This window comes from Nicotiana tomentosiformis, chromosome 9 (assembly GCF_000390325.3).
Source record: "Nicotiana tomentosiformis chromosome 9, ASM39032v3, whole genome shotgun sequence".
Taxonomy (NCBI): Eukaryota; Viridiplantae; Streptophyta; class Magnoliopsida; order Solanales; family Solanaceae; genus Nicotiana; species Nicotiana tomentosiformis.
In genome coordinates, this window is record NC_090820.1 from 39,600,892 (window position 1) to 39,625,199 (window position 24,308).

A 24,308-nucleotide genomic window follows, 5' to 3' on the forward strand; every position below is an offset into this window, starting at 1 on the left:
ATGTTGACCTAGTCAAAATGTAACATAATATTTTTCGTCCATACAATTAGTCCCTCTGCTTGTTGAGGTCGTCTTCATAGGCGAGTTCAATAAGCGGATAACAGTGGTCGTGATCGTTGTGAAAAGCGAGGGACGTGGCACTTCGAGGATCACATATTTCAAAATCTAAATCTTCCTGGGTGATTTAATGGAACTATCCTGTTACGGAAAAGATGTGATGTCATGACATCATTCGTCATGATGACGCCTGTTCCCAATACGTTGTGTAAGCGTGACCTTTGATTGGTTCTGATGTTTCGATTTTGGTTGCAATCATGATGAGCCGTTTCAGATTTAGTGCTTTTCTCTATAAATAGCGAGTGTTTCACCATTATTCAAGTTTCAGAAAAGGGTCAAAAATGCCCTTGAACTATCTGAAATAGCTCAAAAATACCCTCAGTTTGTTTTTGGTACGAAAATTTCCTTGCCGTCTATTTTTTGGACCACAAATGCCCTTAAACTGTTAGTCTTGTCATTGAAGGTGACATGACAGTCCAACTAGGTTAGATTTGTTTACATGGCCATCAACCTAAGCAATCCAACATGGCAAAATTATTTTTTGGAAAAAAATTATTTTTTCGGATTTTAAATAAAATACAAAATCAACACTTATTCCGAAAAAAGTAAAAAATAAAATCTAGAAAAATTATTTTTCGAAAAAATAATTTTCAGGAAAAAATATTTTTCTGGAATTTTAAAAAAATACAAAATCAACACTTATTCCGAAAAAAGTAAAAAAAAATCCGGAAAAGTAATTCTATGGAAAAATATTTTTTCCGAAAATATTTTACTTTTTTTCGTAATAAGTGTTGATTTTGTATTTTAATAAAATTTTTTGAAACAAATAATTTTCCGGAAAGTGTTGATTTTGTTGTCCAAATGCCATTAAACCGTTATTTTTCCAGAAATAATTTTTTCGAAAATAATTTTTCTGGAATTGTTTTTACTTTTTTCGGAATAAGTGTTGATTTTGTATTTTAAAAAAAATCGAAAAATTATTCTTTCGAAAAATAATTTTTCTAGATTTTGTTTTTACTTTTTTCGGAATAAGTGTTGATTTTGTATTTATAAAACAAAATCGGGAAAAATAATGTTTTCACAAAAATTAATTTTGCCATGTTGGATTTCTTATGTGGATGGCCATGTAAGCAAATCTAACCTAGTTGGACTGCCATATCACCTTTAATGACAAGACTAACAGTTTAAGGGCATTTGTGGTCTAAAAAATAGACGGCAAGGATATTTTTGGTACCAAAAATAAACGAAGGGCATTTTTGAGCTATTTTAGATAGTTCAAGGGCATTTTTGAGCCTTTTTCGTATATTTTAACATCTTGTAGCGTGTAACTTAACTTATATTTACTTTTCCCGGCATACGAAAGAAAATCGAGGACGACGACTTTCAAAAGACGAATAAGGGACGGGGAGAGGGAGGCTCTCAAAACCAAACTAGACTAGAAAGAACATGGGAATTAGCACCACTCATATGAGTATTTTTGTGTCTTCGAGACAACAAAAGGACAACTGTCTCGATATCTCAGTCTCGGATCTTACTAATTTATTTACGGAAATGGGTCAAAAGTGCCCTGGAACTAGCTTAAATAGCTTGAAAATACCCTCTGTTTGTTTTTGGTACCAAAAATATCCTTGCCTATCTTTTGGACCACAAATGCCCTTAAACTGTTAGTCTTGTCATTGAAGGCGATATGACAGTCCAACTAGGTTAGATTTGCTTACATGGCCATCCACCTAAGCAATCCAACATGGCAAAATTATTTTTTGTGAAAAAATATTTTTTCAGATGTTTTTTAAAAATACAAAATTAACATTTATTCTGAAAAAAGTAAAAATAAATCTAGAAAAAATAAATTTTCCGATTTAAAAAAATAAAAATAAAATCAACACTTATTCCGAATAAAGTAAAAACAATTCCAGAAAAATTATTTCTGGAAAAATAACGATTTAATGGAACTTGGACCACAAAATCAACACTTTCCAGAAAATTATTTATTTCTGAAAGTTTTATTAAAATACAAAATCAACACTTATTACGAAAAAAGTAAATATTTTTCCGAAAAATTATTTTTTCGAATTTTGTTTTTACCTTTTTCGGAATAAGTGTTGATTTTGTATTTTTAAAAACATTCCAGAAAAATATTTTTTCCGGAAAATTATTTTTTCAAAAAATAATTTTTCTAGATTTTTGTTTTTTTAATTTTTTCGGAATAAGTGTTGATTTTGTATTTAAATACAATTTTCGGAAAAATAATTTTTTCCCAAAAAATAATTTTGCTATGTTGGATTGCTTAGGTGGATGGCCATGTAAGCAAATCTAACCTAGTTGGACTGCCATGTCACATTCAATGAGAAGACTAACAATTTAAGGGCATTTGTGGTCCAAAAAATAGACGGCAAAGATATTTTTGGTACTAAAAACAAACGGTGGGCATTTTTGAGCTATTTCAGATCGTTCAAGGGCATTTTTGACCCTTTTCCGTTCAAGTTTTACCTCCCTTAGAACCAGTTTTTCTTTCTCTTGTTTCTCTAGATTACCATCCCCGAGTTTTCTTCTTATCTTCTCAGCTTTTTTCACTAATCTTCCTTAAACTCCAAAGCCATGTTAAATTTAGCTTATGGTATTAATGAAGAGACTCAGCCTGTCCCACTGGCTGTTGTGGTTCCTATTCGTGGGGGAGACGCCACCTCCACCGTTGAAGATGAGGTTCTCCCTTCAGCGGAGGAGATTATCCCCCGCAACCCTAATGCAAAACCCGATTTGCAGCGGCCGCCGGAGGTAGTGACTGAGGTTTTCTAACCCTCTTTGACGGCTGAACACTTAGCGGAATTCAAATTCAAATATGACATCCCCAATCAAGTAGAACTTAGACTTGCAGGCTAGGCGAAGTGGATACCCATCGCCCAGGATATTGCTATCTCTACGCCTATCCCTTCACAGTTGGTTACTTTCTTCCTCTCCCACCTCTAGTGGAGGAATTCTGTTGTTACTACCAGGTATTCCCGGACCATCTCGTCCCATATGTATTCAAGGTTATTAAAATGTTATCGAAGTCCGCCGAGCTGGCTGGCGTTGAGATCACGGTACGCCATTTAATTCATCTGTTCACCTCCAGCTTTTACCGTGGCACGATGCCGAACCTACGACATCGTGGAGGCAAGTGTTTGGTGGTTAAAATGGATGACAAAGGTAGTTGACAATATTGACTGGACTTCTTCTTTGTCAAGACCGAGGCCGTGAGGCCTAGAACCGCACCCGTAAGTATTTGTATTCTCGCTTTTACCTTTTTTTAAAACAGTCGTTCATTTCGAGTTTGTGGAATAATCCTTCTTGTTTTGCAGCTACTGATCGACCTCTTCACTTGGTGGCGCACCTCGCTGACTCGGTCAGACAAGTCCTCCTTTGCACCGTAGGGATCCGTGACTGGACGAGCTTCTGGCAGAAGTTCAAATCGGCCCTACCCTCGACAAGTACTTTATTCTTCTGGTCATTCGCTTATCGTGCTTATCTTTTGATGCTTCCACTAGGTTCTGTCAAGGGGACTGCAAGAAGAAATAGGGCACCTACACCTTCTTTTAGGAGGAGAAGAGTCGCTACGTCTTCTGTCCCCCCCTCTATCTTAACTTTTGCGCATGATCCCTCCTCAGTTTTTTCCACGCTGAGGATTAGGAGGTTTATTTGCATGACGCGGACTTGAGACCTCGTTAGAGGAGAGCCGTGGACATGGGAGAGGGTGTATATGCGAACGTCGACTTATAGAAGGGCGAGATCACGATACGAGAGACCGCGACTATGTCCATCGAGGAGGACGTTGGAGCGGCCTTTGAGGTGCCCAGTTTAGAGGAGATCAATGCAGGTGTATCTTCCCGTACCCAAGAGGAGGAGATCGCAGAGGGTGCGTCTGGTGATGACTCTACGCTCCCCGAGCGCGAGGAAGCCTCTTCTTCTAGACCGGCTAGGGCTTCTCCTGATGATGCTCAGAGGCGGATTCGCGAGGAGGGCGACATGCCTTTCTTGAGAGATTAGATGAAGAAGAAAGATAAGGAGTTGCTTGTGTCTACAGAGCGATTCAACATTCTCGAGGGAGCGCTGAAGGGGAAAGAAGAGGAGCTCGAATTGAGTAAGGGCATAGAGGCCCAATGCAACGACCTTCAGTGCCAGGTGGTCCAACTGCAAAGTCAGTTGGACGGGTACCAGTTTGAGATATACGCTCTCGGGGGGGGGGGGGGGAGGAAGTCGCTGAGAAACAACAAATGCTCGAGGAGGCGGAGTCCTCCCGAATAGAGACTCGAATGAGGGCTACAATTTTAGAGTTGTCGAATAGAACCCTTCATTCTGAACGGGATAACATTATGTCAATGGCTGAAGATAAGAAGGCCAGGCTTGAGGAGAGAATTGGAGAGTTGGATAAGGAGAACTCTGAGATGCTCGAGCGAGTTTCTGTTGTTGAGGCCGAGAATGCCTGATTGCTCGAACGAGTTTTTGCTGTTGAGGCCGAGAATGCCAGATTGCTCGAACAACCATCTAAGTCTCACGCCTCTGAGTTTCCTGCTGTCTCCCGAGAAAAGTAGAGGATTGGATCATTGCCGAAGCCCGGGTAGACATGATTCGCGAGTTGAATCAGACTGGATTTTTCTTTGAGATTGCCATTGAGGAGGCTCGCGTTAAAGCTCGTGAGGCCCGACTGGCCTGCGGCTATAATCCCACCACACCTCAGACCGATACCGAGGAAGACGGTGAGGGAGGTGTGGACCAACTCACAGATAGTGCTTGGTATGATTCTGCTTATGGTCGATGCGAGGAACAAAAGGACAGTGGAGATCAGGATAGTGATGGACACTGAATATTTAACTTTTTGATTTGCTTCACTTTTGTACTGTACTTTTTTTGGTGTCTTTGAACGCCATTGTAAAGACTTTTCTATGAATATAAGAGTTTGTTTTGGTTTCGTATGTACCTTTTTTCCCTTGTGCGTTCTTGTTTTTGTACATGTGTTTTGCTTCTGTGCTTTTTTCATTGTTATCTTCTAGTCGAGATGCGGCCAAGGGCCGTTAAGTGTTGTTCGAGTTGATCTAACTTGCCTTCGAGTTAGCTTGATGCCGAGGGCCGATAGGAATTGTTCGAACTGGTTAAACGCACCTTTTTTGTGAGGCCGAGGGCCAATATGAGTTGTTCGAACGTACTATTTCAATAAGTCATGGCCAATGGACGATAAGTATTGTTCGAGTTAGTCGAACACACCTTTTAGTTAAGTCAAGGTCAAGGGCCGATAAGAGTTGTTCGAACTGGTCGAACGCACCTGTCATTAAGTTATGGCCATGGGCCGATAGGATTTGTTCGATCTGGTCAAACGTACCTTTTCGTTGAGTTATGGTCGTGGGCCGATAGGAGATCTTCGAGCAGGTCGAACGTACCTTTTCGTTTAAGTCATGGTCGAGGGCCGATATGAGTTGTTCGAACTGGTCGAATGTACCTTTCATTAAGTTATGGCCATGGGCCTATAGGAGTTGTTCGAGCTGGCCGAACATACCTTTTCATTAAGTTATGGCCGTGGGACGATATGAGTTGTTCGAGATGGTCGAATACATCTTTTCGTTCATGGCCGAGGGCTGATAGGATTTACTCGAACGTTCCTTTTCGGGTGCTGGATGGCGTCCATGTCCCCGTCACAGTACCTATATATTTAGTCTCTTCATTGTTCGACTTGGAGATTCTTTGAGGAGTCGAGCAATGAAAAACATGTCTGCTCTCGCGTACTCCAACTCGAAGTGTCCCATTTGCCGCCTCGTTAGAAACCTCCTTGAGAAAATCCTATTTGGACAAAACTCAAGTGAGGGAAAAAAGAGTACGACTTACTAGGCATTTCTTGTTTATCAGAAGTTGAGTATTTGAGGTGGCTGATGTTCCAATTGTTTGGTAGGAGCTTCCCTTCCATAGTTTCCAGTTGGAATGAACCCTTGTCCGTTTTGCCTATGATTTTGTATGGTCCGTCCTAGTTGGTTCCTAATTTGACCTCTCGCGGAGCTCTGCCTGCTTGGGTCTTGGTTTTGAGAACGTAGTCCCCGATCTTGAGTAATCGTACCTTTGCCTTTTTATTGTAGTAGCATTATTTTTGCCGTTTATGTGCGACCATTTTTATGTATGCCATATCTCGTCCCTTTTCGACCTTGGCAAGGTCTTTTCTCCTATTCTCGTCATTGCTGGTGCCGCTTTCATGGGAGTACCTTAGGCTGGGTTCTCCAACTTCGACTGGTATGATCGCTTCCATTTTGTAGACTAGAGAGTAAGGTGTTTCTCCTATGCTTGTTTTTTGGGTTGTTCTGTGCACCTTTAGTACTTCTGGGAGTATTTCTGGCCACAGTCCCTTGGCCTCCTCGAGTTTCTTCTTTATGATGTTTAAGATAGATTTGTTGGAGGACTCTGCCTGCCCATTTGCCAACTGGGTTGTAAGGAGTTGAAAGTATCCTTTTGATGTGCCATTTTTCGAGAAACTACGCGGTTCTTCTTCCCGTGAATTAGGGGCCGTTGTCACAACTTATCTCTTTAGGTAGGTCGAATTGGCAGATGATGTTTTTCCATATGAAATCGATTACCTCTTGCTCGCGAACTTGGGTGAATGCTCCTGCTTCCACCCACTTAGAGAAATAGTCAGTTAAAACTAAAAAGAATTTTACATTACCTCATCCTGGCGGAAGTGGTCCCACGATGTCCATTCCCTATTTAATAAATGGCCATGGAGAGGTGACAAAGTGAAGGTGTTCTCCTCCTTGATGGATTATTGGGGCGTATTTTTGACACCGCTCGCATTTCTTCAAAATTCTAGGGCGTCTTTCTTCATGGTGGACCAATAATATCCAGCCCGTATAAGGCACTTGACAAGTGCCCGGTCATCGGAGTGACTGCCGCAATGACCTTCGCGGACTTCTTCAAGAATGCGTTGGGTTTGGTTCGGGCCTAAGAATTTTGCTAAGGGGCCTCCGTACGTTCTCCTATACATGTCGCTGTGAAGGATGTTGTACCTAGCGTCTTGCATTCTTAGTTTCTTGGCTTCTTTTTTGTCGTTTGGGAGGGTGTCATCCTGCAAATAGTGTATAATACAATTTCTTCAGTCCCATGTTAAGTTTACAGATTTTACTTCGATGTGGTCTAGCGCCGAGCTGAGGAGATGTACTATGCTCCTATCCCCATGAGTTATGCTCTTGGTGGCGGCGGCCAATTTGGAGAGGCCATCTGCTTCGACGTTATGAGTTCGAGGAATTTGGTCGAGCTGGAATTCGTCGAAAGTGGGTAGCAACTTGCATATCTCGGTCTAGTAATTCTGCAATCTTTCTTCTTTGATTTGGAAAGTCCCAATGACTTGGTTGACGACGAGCTGAGAATCACAACCTAACTTTAATCACCTCGCCCCATATTCGAGTGCTAGTATCAATCCTGCAATTACAGCCTTATACTCGGCATCGTTGTTAGTCATATCTGGGTATCTTATAGATTGGCAGACGACTTCACCGGTGGGAACCTCGAGAACGAGTCGGTGTGCAGGACCCAAAGGTCATGTGTTTGGTGAGAAGCTTGAATCGCTTCTTTCTCAGCCTCATGTATCACCTTGCCACTAAAGTCTGCGATAAAGTCAGCTAGCACTTGTGATTGTTTTTTCCATACGAGGCTGATAATTGATGTCTTGTTCACTTAATTCGATCGCCCACTTGGCCAGCCTCCTCGACAACTCGGATTTGTGTAATATGCTTCTTAAAGGAAAAATGGTGACGACCGATATTGAATGACACTGAAAGTATGGCCTAAGTTTTTGTGAAGCTATGACAAGGGACATGTCCAGTTTCTTGAGGTGAGGGTACCTCGTCTCGATGTCGACAAGTGTTTTACTGATATAATAAATTGGAGATTCTGTACCTTTATCTTCTCGAACTAAGACTACACTTACTGCTACTTCTGAAATGGTTAGGTAAAGGAGGAGACGCTTCCCGGGCTCGGGCTTTGAGAGCAAAAGTGCTGACGATAGGTATTCTTAAGTTCCCTCAATGCTTGTATGCATTCAGGCATCCACTCGAGGTCGTTATCCTTTTTGAGTACGTTAAAAAACTTGTGACACCTATCAGATGACCGCGAGATGAATCTGGACAGGGCGGCTATTCGACCCATCAGTCTCTGGATTTGCTTCTTAGTGGTTAGATGTTATGGTATCCCGTCGATGGACTTAATCTGATTTGGGTTGACCTCGATTCCTCGCTGTGATACCAGGAAGCCCAAACACTTTCCCGAGGTTACGCCGAACGCGCATTTCTCAGGGTTAAGTTTCATCTCGTATTTCCTCAGTATGTTGAATGCTTATTTTAAGTGGTCGATGTGATCCTATGCCCTTACATATTTGACCAACATGTCATCGATGTATACCTCCATAGTTTTGCCGAGCTGGTTTTTAAACGTTTTCGTGACCAACTTTTGATAAGTAGACCCTGCGTTCTTCAACCCAAATGGCATGACGGTAACATTAAGTTCCCCCGTGAGTGATGAACATAGTATTATCTTGGTCATCTTCCTCCATGAGTATTTAGTTGTAGGTTGAGTAGGCGTCTAGAAAACTTAGCAGCTCATGTCCTGCTGTCGCTTCGATGAGTTGATCGATGTGTGGTAGCAGGAATGAATCATTTGGGCATGCTTTGTTATTCTTTTTGACCATTACCACATTGGCGACCCATTTAGGGTACTTTGACTCTTTGATAAAGCTGTTGGTCAATAACTTTTCTACTTCTTCGTGGACGGTCTCGTTGATTGTGGGGTTGAACTTCCGTTGGACCTACCTTACTAGGGGTAGTAGGGATCAACGTTCAGCCTGTGCGTGGCTATCTCCTTGGGGATGCAGGGCATATCTGCATGGCTAAAGGCAAATAAATTCGTGTTAGTTTTTAAGAATTGATTAAATTTACCTAGGTCTTGGAGTTTGTAGCCGATGTGGGATTTTTTGCTGGGGTCACTATAATCTAGCTGGACAGGATCAAGGTCCTTTATCGTTGATCCTGCAGCTTTGACCATTTTGGGTCCACAATGGTATCTTTGGCTTCCTCGACACTGTTGATTGCTATGCTTCTTTTTCCTTTTCTTTCTTTTGTTGAGTTGTCATACCATCCATGGTGATCCAATAACATTCCCAAGATGTGTGTTGTTCCCCTCGTATGCTGAATATTCCCTAGAGGGTTGGGAATTTGATCACCTTGTACAAGCTGGAGGGGACTGCTTTCATGGGATGTATCCATGGTCGTCCCACGATGGCGTTATATGCAGTGTCCTAGTCCATGATATGGAATGTTGTTTCCAGAGTCACCCCACCAGCAAGGACGGGGAGTGTGATATCTCCCGAAGTCCATTCAACTGCATTGTTAAAATCGGTTAGTGTAATGCAGCGCGACACTATCTTATCCTCAAGTCTTATATGTGCGAGGACTCGAGGATGGATGATGCACGCTCCGCTTTTTTCATCTACCATAATTCTCCTAATATCAGTATCTAAAATTCGTAAAGTAATAACAAGTGCATCATTATGAGGGAAAGTCAAACTGTCAGCATCTGACTCATCAAAGATGATACTTTCTTCGAGTTCGTCATATCGTTCATGGGTGATTGATCTTTTGAGTTTGTGAGTGGCGGTGAATTTGATGCCGTTGATGGATACATCGTCACTGCCACCAATAATCATGTTGATGGTGTGAATTGGTGAAGGCAGCTTGGGTGGGCCTGGGCATTCTCGGCCCATTGCTAAAGTGTTCCTGCCTTTGTCACTGAGTAATTGTTTGAGATGTTCTTGCTGCACCAAGTTTGCTACTGATAGCCTCAGAGCCTGGGAATCTTTTGCTTTATGTCCACGTTCTTGGTGGAACTCGCAGAGGGTGTCGGACTTTCTGGTGCTCGGGTCCAACCTCATCTTTGGTGGACACTTCACCTTCGTTCCGAGTTTCTCAAGGGCACCTCTGTAGGTGACACACAAAAGTTGTGAGCAGATAGTAAGGGGTCATACATCGATCATTCCTGTGAGTGCTTGATCTAGGCCTAGAGGTGCCGTCCTCGTAACGGAAGGAGGGAACATGCACCCTGACATATGGTTGATGTCGTTCCCTGCCTGGCCACGATACTGGATGGTCTCCTTTTGTGTTTTCCCTGGTTCGTTTCTGGGCTTGGATTGTACCGAGATGAGTCGTCGAGTTGGCTCGTTGAGATCGTCATCGTTTTCCCTGACCTCGACATAGTAGGCATTGTGAATTTCATCGTAAGTGGCCGGTGGGTACTTCATTAACCGACTCAGTAGTTTTATGGTCTCCCTCGAACCTTCTCTACTCAACCCGTTCTGACAGGCTGCCACGACTATCCCCTCGGAGACGTTTGGTAAGGTCATCCTCACCCCGTTGAATCGTGCGAGGAAGTTCCCCAGTCCCTCTCCTGGGGATTGCTTGATGGCGAAGATGTCATTCACCCTTGTTTCAGCTTTTTTGGCCACGGTGTGCGCCGTTACGAACTTCTCGGCCATGTCTTCGAATATTTCTATGAAATAGGATGGCAACAACGAATACTACGTCAACGCTCCTCCAGTGAGAGTTTCATCAAATGTTTTTAGCAGGATGGAAGACACCTGCTCTTTAGTAAGGTCGTTGCCTTTTATGGAGGTAAAGGTGGCAAGTGGGCCCGTCCCAGGCCTAAACGGGCCAAGTGGGCCGGTCCAAACGGTCCCGGTCCCAAATTAAACGGGCTAAACGGTCCAGGCTCGCAGGCTACATTTAGTATATATATATATAGTTTGTATATTATACATTTAGTATATATACTATACTATGCTATATTGTTTATATATATATATAGCTTATATATTATACAATTAGTATATATACTATACTATACTATATTGCTTATCGAATATAGCTTTTATATATATATATATATATATATATATATATATAAGCTTATATATTATACATTTAGTTTGGGGAAAAGTGTAATTATGAAAAGGGAAAATAGAAAAAAAGTGTAATTATAAAAAGTTTGAGGTTAAAGCATAGTTGGGGGATTAAATGGCTATTTTATAAATAGCCAACGACTATTTTTGACAGCCCAATGGCTATAATTTTTTATTTATATATTTAAATATAGCCGTTAGGACTGTTTGGCCCGCTAAGGAACCGATCCGATCCCTGGCGGGCTAAACGGTCCTGGGCCTGGCGGGCCCAAATCATAGGACTGACCCACGAGACCGGCCCAGGCCCTCTAAAAATGGGCCAAACGGTTCTGGCCCGTTTAGCCCGTTTGGCCCGTGGTCCCGGGCCGGTCCCGGTCCTGGACCGACCCACTTGCCACCCTTATATGGAGGTGACGTAATGAGTTACATGATCTTGGGGATCAGTTGTTCTGTCATAGATTCTAAGATATGGGGGCATCTCGAAGGTTTTTGGTATGGCACGAGGGGTCGCTTTTTCCAGATATGGCTGTTCCACAAACCTATCGGCGTGTCTTTTCGGTAGCAATTTGGGGGCACCTGGTATTTTTACTACCCGCTCCTGGTGCTCCTTCATTTGTTCCTTGAATACTTTATTATCATTTTTCATTTCTTTCATTCTTTTCAACAGACGGCTAGGACGCTGTCACCTGCACTGTCAACAATGGTATGAGTGTTACCTGAAGTTGGAGGGTTCGGTTGGTCGTCCTGTTCATTCCTGCGGTGTACTGCATGGATCCTCGTGGTTTCTATGGTCGTGCATGAGGCTTGTTTACTGATCACCTTGACTAGAGTGTCAGTCAACCATGCTTCGAGAAACCTTTTTACAGTGGTTGGTGCCCCATCTCCCGTGGATGTAGAGACCCTCTTCCCATTTGGTTTGGTTGTGCTGCAGAAAGGTGTAGGCGACTTCCCTAGTTTGGGGGAGGTTGTGGGAGTCACCTTCTCATCTTGGGTGTCATACCCTTCGTCGATGACACTCATGAGGTTGAGCGGTACGTTTTCCGTAGCCTTCATTCTATTTCCTTGGTTACCTGCCATGGAGTTATTTTTTTGCATACACAGAGAAAAAAGATAATCTTTGTGGTTTGTTAGATTTGCAAGTCACGTGAGTTATAGATCCAATGAAAACTAAAAACTTGACTCAAAAATCCCCACAGACGGCGCCAAACTGTATGACCTAAAATTATGATCTAGGTTGTTATACAATTAGATTTACTGTGAAAAGGGTTAATCTAAGTCAATATTAATATCCAAATGATAGATCTAGTATATTTATGGAGAATACCGCATGTGTGTTGTTAGGTAACACTATTTTTGAGTAATAATGGAGTAATAAACGATTCAAGAGTATGAAAGGAAGCAATAAATGAATATGGGTCACCCGACAAAGGTGAGGTTTCCTACTGATTCTTCTGACTATGATGGATAATGATAAGCCTTTGAATATTTCGATTTTTCTTGGATCGGGGAAGAAAAGATAGATAAAGATGTAAAAAGGTAAACTTTGTATGCGTATGATAAAGAGAGAATCTTTAGAGAATATCAATGTATTATTCTTTACAAAAGGTGTCCAATCCCCTCCTATAACTACATATCTTCCTATTTATAAGGGTATATTGGCCACGAAATCCTAGATAGTACAACTGGGAGGAATATTTACTGGAGTATTATCTAGGGAATAGTAATCCTAAAACTAGGCGTTACCGCTCTCCGAAGAGGAGTGCTCATCCTCATCCTCGTATTCTATCGAGTCACTTCGACCTTGTCGACGACCTGCTATCTTCTTGTGACGTCGACCCTTTAAAATCAAGTTATCGTATTCTATTGACGACACGTGGCAACCTCCGAAGGCTTCATTCATGTTGACCTAGTCAACATGTAACATGATGTTTTTCCCCCATACATATATATCATTATCAGTCTTAAGCGTGCAGCATTATGAAGTACCAATTCCAACATTTGTTTTGGTTTAATAATTAATAGATCTGAACAGTCTGAATGGAGCCTTCTGCAAAAAGAGTTTCTGGCATCTCTGGATGTATTATTATAGTATACATTACATGTGAGAGACCGTAGGACTGAACTAGCTGGACTATGATAGAAATCATGATGTTACTTGGTGCTTTTCATTGAATTCTAAATCTAATAGTTGATAGCTACTCTGAAAGTTAATAATATCTCCAACGTAACTAGCATTTTGATACACTTTAGTAAGCTTAGTACATAAACTTAGTGTAGGTTGAGAGAGGGATCTCGTCAAGTAAAGAAGGATTCAAAATTTAAAATTACTATAATCATAGAGGGTGCGATTTATAAGACATACGTTTTTAATATCTTGATTTCTCAATCAAATTGAACTGTCGTTGCGAAATGAAGAGTCAACATAGGATTTCGACATTTGATTTTTTTTTTTTCCATTTTCTTTACCAATTTGAAGATTGTATACTATGTTCTTGAGATTAATGTATGTAACTTTTGAAGCAACTCGAAAGTGTTTCTTTAAATGTATTTTTGGTTACGGTTACTTAACAAATATTATATAATTACATATAATTTATTATAATCAGTAGTGTCTAGATTAACTTGCACGTATCTCGACAATTCGTACTAACCATTTTTTTCGATTGGTTTCTTTCATATTTCCTTTCGCTTTGAAATACTATGTGAAAAGCAGTTCCATGGGAGTTCTTTTCTTTTCTTTTATTCCTCAGCAAAATTCAGGTTCCAAGCTGGCTCGATCAATTATTTGATTTTCAATACTAGTGCATTTTATTCTAACTAAAGTTGGCATATATGATACAATTGATTTTTGTATGGCAACGAGTCCAGTCAGTTATTCTCCTTCCTTTTAAGGAATCAGCAACATGGACCGCACACTCAAAGGCATGTGTTGAACGTTAGAATATCTAATCCAAATATAATTTCCTTTGTGAAATTTTTTTACACAATTAGTGTAATTTTATCAATTATATATAGTAGATTGCTTATCATTTATTATAGGTTATCAATAAATATTTATAAAATAAAGCTATTAGCAAGGAGTATCTTCTAAATAATTTGGTTGTCCATATAATTTTTACACCATTAGCGTATATATAGTTCTTAAACTTTTTTTTGTTAAAGCTAAGATTGTGATAGGTATATATACCCGGTTTATGTTGTGCTTGTTTGACAAAAAAATATAACTTTCGGCTAAAACAGTTAAATTTATATAATAATGGGTTAAACTTAGTTAATAATAATATGTATAGATGTGAGTTCCGAAAACGTGAATAACATTAGACCGATCTGGTAGTGGGTTGACAACAACATGCATTAACTGTTCCAAAAGGTATGAGCAATAATGGAGGAAGAACTAACAATAAATTACAATAAATGACATTTAAGTAAATAGGAGAAATGGTTCACCCAATAAAGGATGAACTAGATGATTGTCCCTCATGACAATGATGAATGACTGACAAATCCTAGAATGTTCGAATTATTCTCGGATCTGATGGAAAAGTGTGGAATAATATGAACAAGAATCTTAATGAAAATGTAGTGTTTGTATCTTTATAAGAGAGAGAATCTTTTATCAAAAGTCTGTTCTTATCAAATGAATGTCACATGCCCTCACTCATTGTCTTTTTCCCTATTTATATGGGACATATCCCTAACAAACTCTAATAGTACAAGTGCAAAGAATATTCACTAATATCATATTCTAAAAACTAATCGTTACAGCTCTATCTGCGGTGTTCGACGTCGACCATTGTTGACATCTCGACCACGAGTCTCGCTGCTTCCTGGTCGCCCTCGACTGACTTTTTACTCAACGCTACCTTGCCCTAAATACTCTAGGGCAGATTTCGACATATAGAGTGCTGCCTCTACTTTTCCAAATTAAAGCTTAGCTAACCCTTTTTAGTTTTCTAACTTAGTTTCTTTACGTATTTTAAAAGTTACTATATAGAAATAGCAACCACTAGTAGTAGAGACTAGAGAATCATGTAAATGTACGAAAAAACTTTTTATATCGAATGCACTTGTCATTACTATTTTCGTATAATTTAGGGTAGTTTTTAAGTGGTGAAATGTTATAGTAATAAATAGCAAAAAAAGTAATAAGAATTTTTATCTAGAAAAACTTTGTTATATAATGGAAGGAACCCAGTATACGAAAGATCAGTTCACCAAGTTCATTTTTGCTAGTTAGTTCTAGTACGGGGTTAATTACAAAATGATGTCATTAATTTGATTAGCTATAAGATGTCACTTATTCTATTTTCCAAATTATACTTTTGGTCAAATTGTTTTCCGGATCACTTTTATGGAATTTTGATGCTTACGTTGGAATGAGCATCCTTCACAGTTTTGACTTTTATGTAATCATATAATTGTAAGATTTATCGTTTTTTTACATAAACATAACAGTGGAAAGAAACCAAAAAAAAAATACTCTAAATTCTTGAGTTGTTGAACATAGTCCAATTATAGTTTGAAATGCTACAAAATTGTTCAGCTTCTCATACTTTTGGAGAACTTTAGATATCGAAGAGAAAAAGATATATGTGAAGTAAATAAAGAAGAGATTGCCAATTGCGACTAAACAAGATAATTAGCTCTTTAATTATGTTAATTGTATACGGGTAAAATCGAGCTCATGATACACCCACCTTCCGATAAGATAAACCGAGCTAGAGATATGATGACAAGGGACCGGAATCGAGGCAAGGGTCTCATCGAGTCAGAGCCCGGGGGCATGATGCCCATCCTTTAAAATATCGGGGCCATGATCCAGGATCGGTCCAAATCCCAAAGGACTTCGGAGAACGTTGTCACGCAACCAAGAACGACCAACAGAAGGCCGTAATATCCGCGACCGGCTAGATATCATGGCGTGGATCTCAGCACGTATCGATGGAGAACCGGTGATCAGTTAAACCGAAGATTTTTTTACCTTTAATACAATTGTACTTAGGGTAAAACTCCCATACTATATAAAGGGGAGTCTGATTATTCATTAAACACATGGTAGCACACGCATATCAAGGCAATATACTATTATTGAAAGCTCTTATTCTCGTTCATCAGTGCTAGCCATTGTGAGTCTGGATCGAGGGTGGATATTTCATTAAGGATGGAATTATCCTAACACAATTTATCGTTTGTATTGAATTAATCCGCGTATCCTTAAAACTACTTACAAATTTAATTGTTATCCATTTTTTAGGGTAAACAGTTTGGCGCCGACCGTGGGGCTAAGGATAATAGTGGCAATTTGATATAAATTTCCATAACATGCCCTATTTTACACCTATTCTTTGAAGTATCTTTAATTTCAGGTCAAAGTTTAAAATGTCGAACTCCCAATTTGCCCTTCTAAATGTGAATGCTGAGTCCGATCATCATGGCGAGAACACCAATATGGTACCCAGTAACGAGGTGCCCCATGTCAATCCCAACGGAGTTCCGTTCGCGGAACTAATCGATGCTAACTCACATGTGGCCCTCAATGCGAATTTGCCTACCGATCTTGAGAACAGCGTCCGCGGGGAAGTTCGATTGGTAGCCCAAAATACATACGACGGTGAAGGAGATGGGATCAACTTGCGAGTGATCTTCAAAATGCTACAAACTCAACATGCAGCGATAGCCCAGCTGCAGAACTAGAGCCACGCCCCCAGCAGGGTTGAGCCCGAGCCGTCCCGGGAAATCGCTCGCAGAAACGAACCAGCCACGGAGAGGCCAAGTGATGCAAAACCTGGGTCTAACCCCGAGATCATAAAAATGCTCGAGAAACTGACAAAACGGGTAGAATCGGGAGAAAAGAAAATCGAAGCCAATGACAAAAGGTGGAAACCAACAATTTCAGGGTCGACCAAATCCTAGGAGCACCACCGATCTTGAAGGGCCTGTATTCCAAGAAATTTATTCAAAAACCTTTTCCTCCAATCCTGAAGAAGTTTGCATGACCGATATTCCTAAGTACTACAGAACAACCGACCCAAATGAGTATGACATCTCTTATACGTGCGTCATCAAAGGGAACAACTTAGAGGATGATGAGATCGAGTCCGTCCTGCTGAAAATATTCGGGAAAACTTTGTCGAAGGAAGCTATGATATGGTATCACAACTTACCCCCTAATTCTAATGACTCGTTTGCTATGCTTGCAGACTCCTTTGTGAAAGCACACACCGGGGCCATCAAGGACGAGACCACGAAGTCAGACCTTTTCAAAGTGAAATAGAGAGATAATGAGATGCTTAAGGAATTCATGTCCCGATTTCAAATGGAACGAATGGACCTGCATCCGGTCGCGGATGATTGGGCCGTTCATTCCTTCACCCAAGGACTCAATACTCGAAGTTCATTGGCTTCACAACAGTTGAAGCAAAATCTGATAGAATATCCCACTGTAACTTGGTATGACGTACATAACCGGTATCAATAAAACATTAGGGTCGAAGATGATCAGCTTGGGGCCCTTTCCGGGTCTGTTTATCCTGTCAGAGCTATCGACAGACCCAAGAGAGACATTGATCATGACCCGAGATCAAATAGGGATCGGTATCAACCATACAACGGGGACCGAAGAGGTAATGAGTCTGGACGAAACCCTGTGAGAAGTGAAAGGAGAAGCGATCGAGGTCAAAATAACTGGGGACTCATGAGCAAAAGCGGTTTCGACAGGCCCATCGGGCCTAAGGAAGTGCCAAAGTTATCGGAGTACAACTTCAACGCCGATGTTGCTGTCATCGTATCTGCCATCAGACGAATCAAAGACACCAAGTGGCCTTGACCTTTACAGTTTGATCCAGACCAAAGGGACCCCAACCTAATGTGTAAGTATCACAACACTCACGGCCACAGAACCGAAGATTGTCGACAATTGAGAGAGGAAGTAGCCTGGTTATTCAACAATGGACATCTCCGAGAGTTCCTGAGCGATCGAGCCAAAAACTATTTCAGGAATAGGGGCTCTAATAAGAAAATCGAGCAGGAGGAACCTCAGCACGTCATTAACATGATCATCGGTGGGGTCGACATCCCCCAAGGGCCGATGTTAAAGCACACCAAAGTGTCCATCACTAGAGAAAAACAGACTCGAGATTACGTGCCAAAAGGAAGCTTATCTTTCAATAATGAGGACATTGAAGGGATCGTGCAGCCACACAATGATGCACTGGTAATATCTGTACTCATAAATAAATCTCTAGTTAAGCGAGTGTTAATTGATCCAGGTAGCTCGGCCAATATCATCAGATCGAGAGTCGTAGAGCAGCTGGGTCTACAAGACCAAATTGTGCCTACAGTCTGAGTTCTTAACTGATTCAACATGGAATGTGAAACCACTAAAGAGGAGATAACACTACCGATAAACACCGACGAAACCATTTAGGAAGTAGAGTTCTACATGATTGAAGGAGATATGTGATACAACGATCTGTCCAGGAGGCCGTGGATTCACAACATGAGGGAAGTGCCCTCGACACTTCACCAGGTGTTGAAATTCCCAATGCCAGGAGGGATTAAAACAATTTACGAAGAACAACCGGCCGCAAAAGAGATGTTTGCGGCCGACGTGGTGGTACCGATATCCACACTTTCTATACCAAAGGATCCGAGTTCGGTCGTCAAGGAAGGAACCAAATAGCAATCACCAACACCGGCCCCGACCGAACCGGAGAAGCAGGGGACAGATGAGGACGACGACTACAGAGTTCCCAAATCTTTCATAGTCCCCGACGATTCCGACGCCACCAAATCAATGGTCGAAGAACTGGAGCAAGTCATATTGATTGAGCACCTGCCCGATCATAAGGTATACCTGGGCACAGGGTTAAATCCCGAACTCAGGAAAAAACTCATTAAATTCCTTATGGCTAACATAGATTATTTCGCTTGGTCCCACCTCGACATGACTTGGATCTCACTGGAGATAATTACCCATAAGCTGAGCCTGGATCTGAAGTTACACCAAGTCAAATAGAAAAGAAGGCCCCAGTACGAAGTCAAGCATGCATTCATCAAAGACGAGGTATCTAAACTCCTTAAAATAGGGTCCATCCGGGAGGTTAAATACCCGGATTGGTTAGTAAACATAGTAGTTCCTAAAAAAGGGAATAAATTAAGAATGTGTGTAGATTACAAAGACTTGAATAAGGATGCCCCAAGGACTCTTTCCCTCTGCCCAACTTCGATCGCATGATCGATACGACAACCGACCACGAGATCATCAAATTTCTCGGTGCCTATACCGGGTACAACCAAATTTGGATGGACCCGGACGACCAAAAAAAACATCCTTCATCACTAAGTATGGTATCTACTGCTATAACGTAATGACATTCGGACTAAAAAATGCCAGTGCCACTTACCAACGCCTAGTAAATTGAATGTTCAAAGAACAAATAGGAAAATCAATGGAGGTTTACATTGACGATATGCTAGTTAAGTCCCTGCGAGCAGAGGACCATTTGAAACATTCGTAGGAAACCTTCAACATATTGAAGAAATACAATATGAAGCTAAACTCGGAGAAATACGCATTCAGAGTCGGGTCTGGGAAATTTCTCGAATTCATCGTGTCTAACCGAGGAATCGAAATCAATCTCGATAAAATCAAGGCCATAAAGAACATTACCGTGGTGGACAAAGTAAAGGCCATTCAAAGGTTAACCGAGCGCATAACCGCGTTGGGCCGATTCATTTCAATGTCTTCCGAAAAAAGCCACCAGTTTTTTTCGTTATTGAAGAAGAAGAATAATTTCTCATGGACACCGGAGTGTCAACAAGCCTTGGAAGATTTCAAGCGGTACCTTTTGAGCCAGCCTTTGCTTCATACTCAGAAGGCAGATGAACAGTTGTACCTATACTTATGTTAGCGGTATCCGAGATAGAGGTAAGTGGAGTCCTAGTCCGGGAAGAGGAAGGTAAGAAATTTCCTATCTACTATGTTAGCAGGACTCTAGGCGAGGCTGAAACTAGGTATCCTCACCTGGAAAAATTGGCGCTCACTTTGCTAAGCGCCTCTAGGAAGTTAAAACTATATTTTCAATGCCATCTCATATGTGTCGTGACTACTTACCCATTGAGGAACATAATGCATAAGCCCAAGCTCTTAGGACTATTGGCCAAATGGGTCGTGGAAATCAGTGGGTACAATATCGAATATCGACCCCGAACCGCCATCAAATCTCAAATTTTGGCGGACTTCGTGGCCGACTTCACGTCGGACCTGATACCCGAGGTCGAGAAGGAGTTGTTGCTGAACTCGGAGACCTCCTCCAGAATCTGGATCCTCTTTACAGATGGTGCCTCGAACGCAAAAGGGTCGGTACTTGGCATCGTGTTGAAGCCACCAACGAGTAATATAGTTATGAAATCTATTAGAACTATAAAATTGATTAACAATGAGGCCGAATATGAGGTCATGATTGTATGTCTCGAACTGGCTAGAAGCCTAGGGGCCGAGGTGATCGAATCTAAGTGTGATTCCCTCCTTGTGGTGAACCTAGTCAATATGACGTTCAAAGTCAAAGAGGAACGAATGCGAAGGTACCTGGATAAGCTGCAGGTGACGTTACATCGGTTCAAGAAATGGACTTTGCAACATGTTCCTCGAGATAAAAACAGCGAAGCCGATGCTCTTGCTAACTTTGGATCGTCGGTGGATGACGATGAATTCAACTCGGGAACGATCGTACAACTTATGAAATCGGTAGTGGAAGGAGGCCACGCCGAGATAACCTCGACAAGCTTAACCTGGGATTGGAGAAAAAAAGTATATAGATTACATGAAGACCGGAAAATTGCCCTCGGATCCTAAAGAATCAAGGGGTCTGCCCATAAAGGCATCTAGGTTCAGCTTGTCCGAAGACAACACCCTATTTAGGAGAACGTTCGATGGTCCACTCGCCATATGTCTAGGACCGGGAGATACCGAATATATTTTGAAGGAAGTTCACGAAGGCACCTGCGGGAACCATTCGGGTGCTGAATCTTTGGTCCGTAAGATAATCAGAGCCGGTTACTACTGGATCGACATGGAGAAAGATGCAAAGGAGTTGGTGCAAAATGCGATGGGTGTCAGAGGCATGCACTGATGATTCATCAGCCCAGGGAGCTACTACACTCGGTTTTGTCACCGTGGCCATTCAAGAAATGGGGAATGGACATCGTCGGTCCCCTGCCTTGGGCACCCAGTAAGGCTTAATTTATATTATTTATGACTGACTATTTTTTAAAATGGGTGGAAGCCCAGGCATCTGAGAAAGTCAGGGAGAACGAATTTATTGATTTCATTTGGGACCACATAATATGCCGGTTCGGAATGCTAGGCGAGACCGTGTGAGACAATGGGAAACGATTCATCGGCAGTAAGGTGAGTAAATTTTTTGAGGACCATAATATCAAAAGGATCCTATCAACACCCTATCACCCTAGTGGGAACGAGCAGGGGGAGTCTACGAATAAAACCATACTCCAAAATCTTAACAAGAGGTTGACCGACACCAAAGGTAAATGGCAGGAAATTTTCTCGAAGTCCTATGAGCATATCGAACGACCTCAAGATCTAGTACCGCGGCCACCCCATTCTCGTTGGTCTATAGTGCCGAAGCGCTAATACCGATAAAAGTAAGAGAATCGAGTCTCCGGTTCCGATAAGAAATCGAAGAGTCAAACGATGAGGCCATGAACACGATCCTGGAACTGTTGTACGAGAGGCGCGGGGCCGCCCTTGTCCGGCTGGCCGCCCAAAAACAACGGATCAAAAGGAATTACAACTGGAGAGTCAACCTCCGACACTTCAATATCGGGGACTTGGTGTTAAGAAAAGTGACACTAGACACTCGGAACCCGAACGAAGGTAAGCTGGGTCAGAATTGGGAAGGTCCATATCGAATTATCTAGATCACCGACAAAGGATCATACAAACTCGAAGTGGGTAACGGTGAGCGACTACCGAACAATTGAAATGTGACCCATTTAAAACAGTACTACTACTAAAGTACGACCCTATTAATTCTTTTATTTACATATATTACGAATTAAAGTAACATTTGCAGGAAACAACCAAAGAATGATGCAGTTATTAGGCCTGAAAGCACGCGTTGCACTCTTTTTCTCTTGAACTGTTTTTATCCCAAATGGGTTTTCCGGCAAGGTTTTTAACGAGGCAACAATAGAACGTGCTAACTTAGAATTGAAGACCGGTTATGAACCGGAGTCGAGGGTCACATCAACAGTATCCGAGCCCCCTCTACGATCGGCCTCAAATGTTGGGGGGCCATTACCCTTGATAATGATTTTAGCAAGGAAGGAAATTTTGTGCTCGAACAGTCTGGGCTCGATGGATAAGATTTATTGTAAGGGACAAACGGTCAAATGAACCATGCCCACATAGACCACTTAAGACATAACACGAAGCTTGTACATTTGCAATCTTGTATGTTACGCACAAAAATAAAAGAAAGTTTCAACCTTGCAGATACATATTTTGTCTCTTAAAAACTACTACATTTTGTTCCTTAAGGACATCGGGCTCAAGGGCCACCTCTATCAGGATCTAAGAGATCACCCCACTCGGGGACTGTCGTCCAAGTAAAACTCGGACGACTCGGGCTGTCGAAGCCCGGAGGCACAAAAACCTATTAGGTAGTACCCGAACTTTAAAGGCTACGGCCACCCCCATTCAGGGACTGTCGTCCAGGGCAAGCCCGGATGGATCGGGTATCGAAGCCCGGGGTAATAATCCTATTGGGAAATACCCAAAATTAAAAGGCTACGACCATCCTAGAAATGGCTCGGAGACGTCCGAAACCCGTAACCAAAACATAAGGCCCTCAAAATTTCCAAACTGGTTCAAAGGCTACCCTAGGCAAAATAATAATCTAAAAACTTCTAACTAAGCACTTTGGGGAAAGCTTCCGATCATACCAAGCCCCCACGAGTTCTAAACAAAATCACATCGAGAATAAGCCTTGTTCGAACCTCCGAACAAGACCTTATTACTACGTGCTAAGGCTTTTGAAATCTTTGCAATTGTAAAGAAAAAGCCAAAAGAAACAAACTTGAAAATTTCCAAAGGGAAAAAATAAAAGCATTGTATATATATATATATATATATATATATATATATATATAGAAATATCTTTACAAAGGCCAAACGGCCTCAACAAAATATACAAAAATACAAAAACAAAGAAAAATCTACAAGGCACCTAAGCATGATCTTCGTCGGAGCCCGCCTCGTCACCGGGACCATCGGGGTCTCCTCCGCCCTCGGATCCGCTGGAACCCTCAGAGCCTTCCTTGTCCTCGAGATATGCCAGCTTCTTGGCCTCGGCCTCCATCCTCTTAACATTTTCAATCTCGGCCGATAAGTCAAAACCCCGGGCATGAACTTCCTGGAGAGCCTCCTTTCAGGACTGCCACTTCATGTAATCGACAATAACTTTCAGGCGGTCCTGGGCTACCTCAGTGTCAGCTTTGTACTGGGCCACCATCTCTTCAGCATCGGCCCTGGTTATTTCCTCCACTGACTTGGCTGCTTTAAGATCCTCGGTAAGGGCATCCCGTTCAGCAACGACCGAGCCTAGTTGAGACTGGAGGTCTTCAATATTTTGGGACTAGGCCTCAGTTTTCTCCCTCGCCGCTCGAAGTTGGACTTCCGCCGAGGCCAGCTACTCCCGGGCAGTCTTTTTTCCGAAACCAATCGGTCCATTTTTTCCTTCCACTCCTCGGCCATGGCCTTGACCTCGTCCATCTCGGCTCGAAGCTGGTCGACCCGATCGACCTTCTGCTGGACCTGCAGGTTTACTAACTTCAAAGATCTTTACCTATTCCACCAGGTCGGTATGTTCTTTCTGAGCTGCGTTCAACTCATCTTGGAGATTCTTGACTTCCCCTTCACGTTGCTTGCTGAGAAGCTTATATATATCATTATTCTTAGCAAGCTATTTGATCTCGGCCTCAAGTTGGCTAAGCTCATCCCGGTAACGGAGAAAGGTTTTGTGATGGAGCATTAATGCCTGCAAAATGTGAAAAGAGAAGGCATTAGAGTCATCAAAAACCTGAATTCGAAGACAAAAGAGTGATAACACTTTACTTGGTTCACCGCCTGTGGTGCTTCGTTGAACAAGCATGGCGCATCCACCTCGGTCATTGTTTCCTGGTCTTCTTTAGTTACCAGGCACTGGAGGTAGCTAGCTACCTCGACAGGGGCAGAAAGAACCCGGGCATCCTCCGGGACGGTGATAATAACTGA

At 41.9% G+C, this 24,308-nt stretch overlaps 1 protein-coding gene across 1 annotated transcript; it reads right to left on the bottom strand.

Moving 5' to 3' along the window:
- Window positions 1–9,355: 9,355 nt before the first annotated feature.
- On the bottom strand, window positions 9,356–10,588 carry LOC104116767 (uncharacterized). The gene is made up of 2 exons (XM_009627704.1): window positions 10,155–10,588; window positions 9,356–10,034 (listed from the first exon to the last, which is right to left on the bottom strand). The coding sequence occupies exons 1-2, from the start codon at window positions 10,586–10,588 to the stop codon at window positions 9,356–9,358; spliced, it is 1,113 nt and encodes a 370-aa protein (XP_009625999.1).
- Window positions 10,589–24,308: the final 13,720 nt, after the last annotated feature.

Coding starts and splice junctions, on each gene's coding strand:
- LOC104116767 (XM_009627704.1), bottom strand. CDS start 10,588: ATGGCCGAGAAGTTCGTAACGGCGCACACCGTGGCCAAAAAAGCTGAA. Junction 10,035..10,154: donor GACATCAACCATATGTCAGG/GTGCATGTTCCC, acceptor TGTCACCTACAG/AGGTGCCCTTGAGAAACTCG.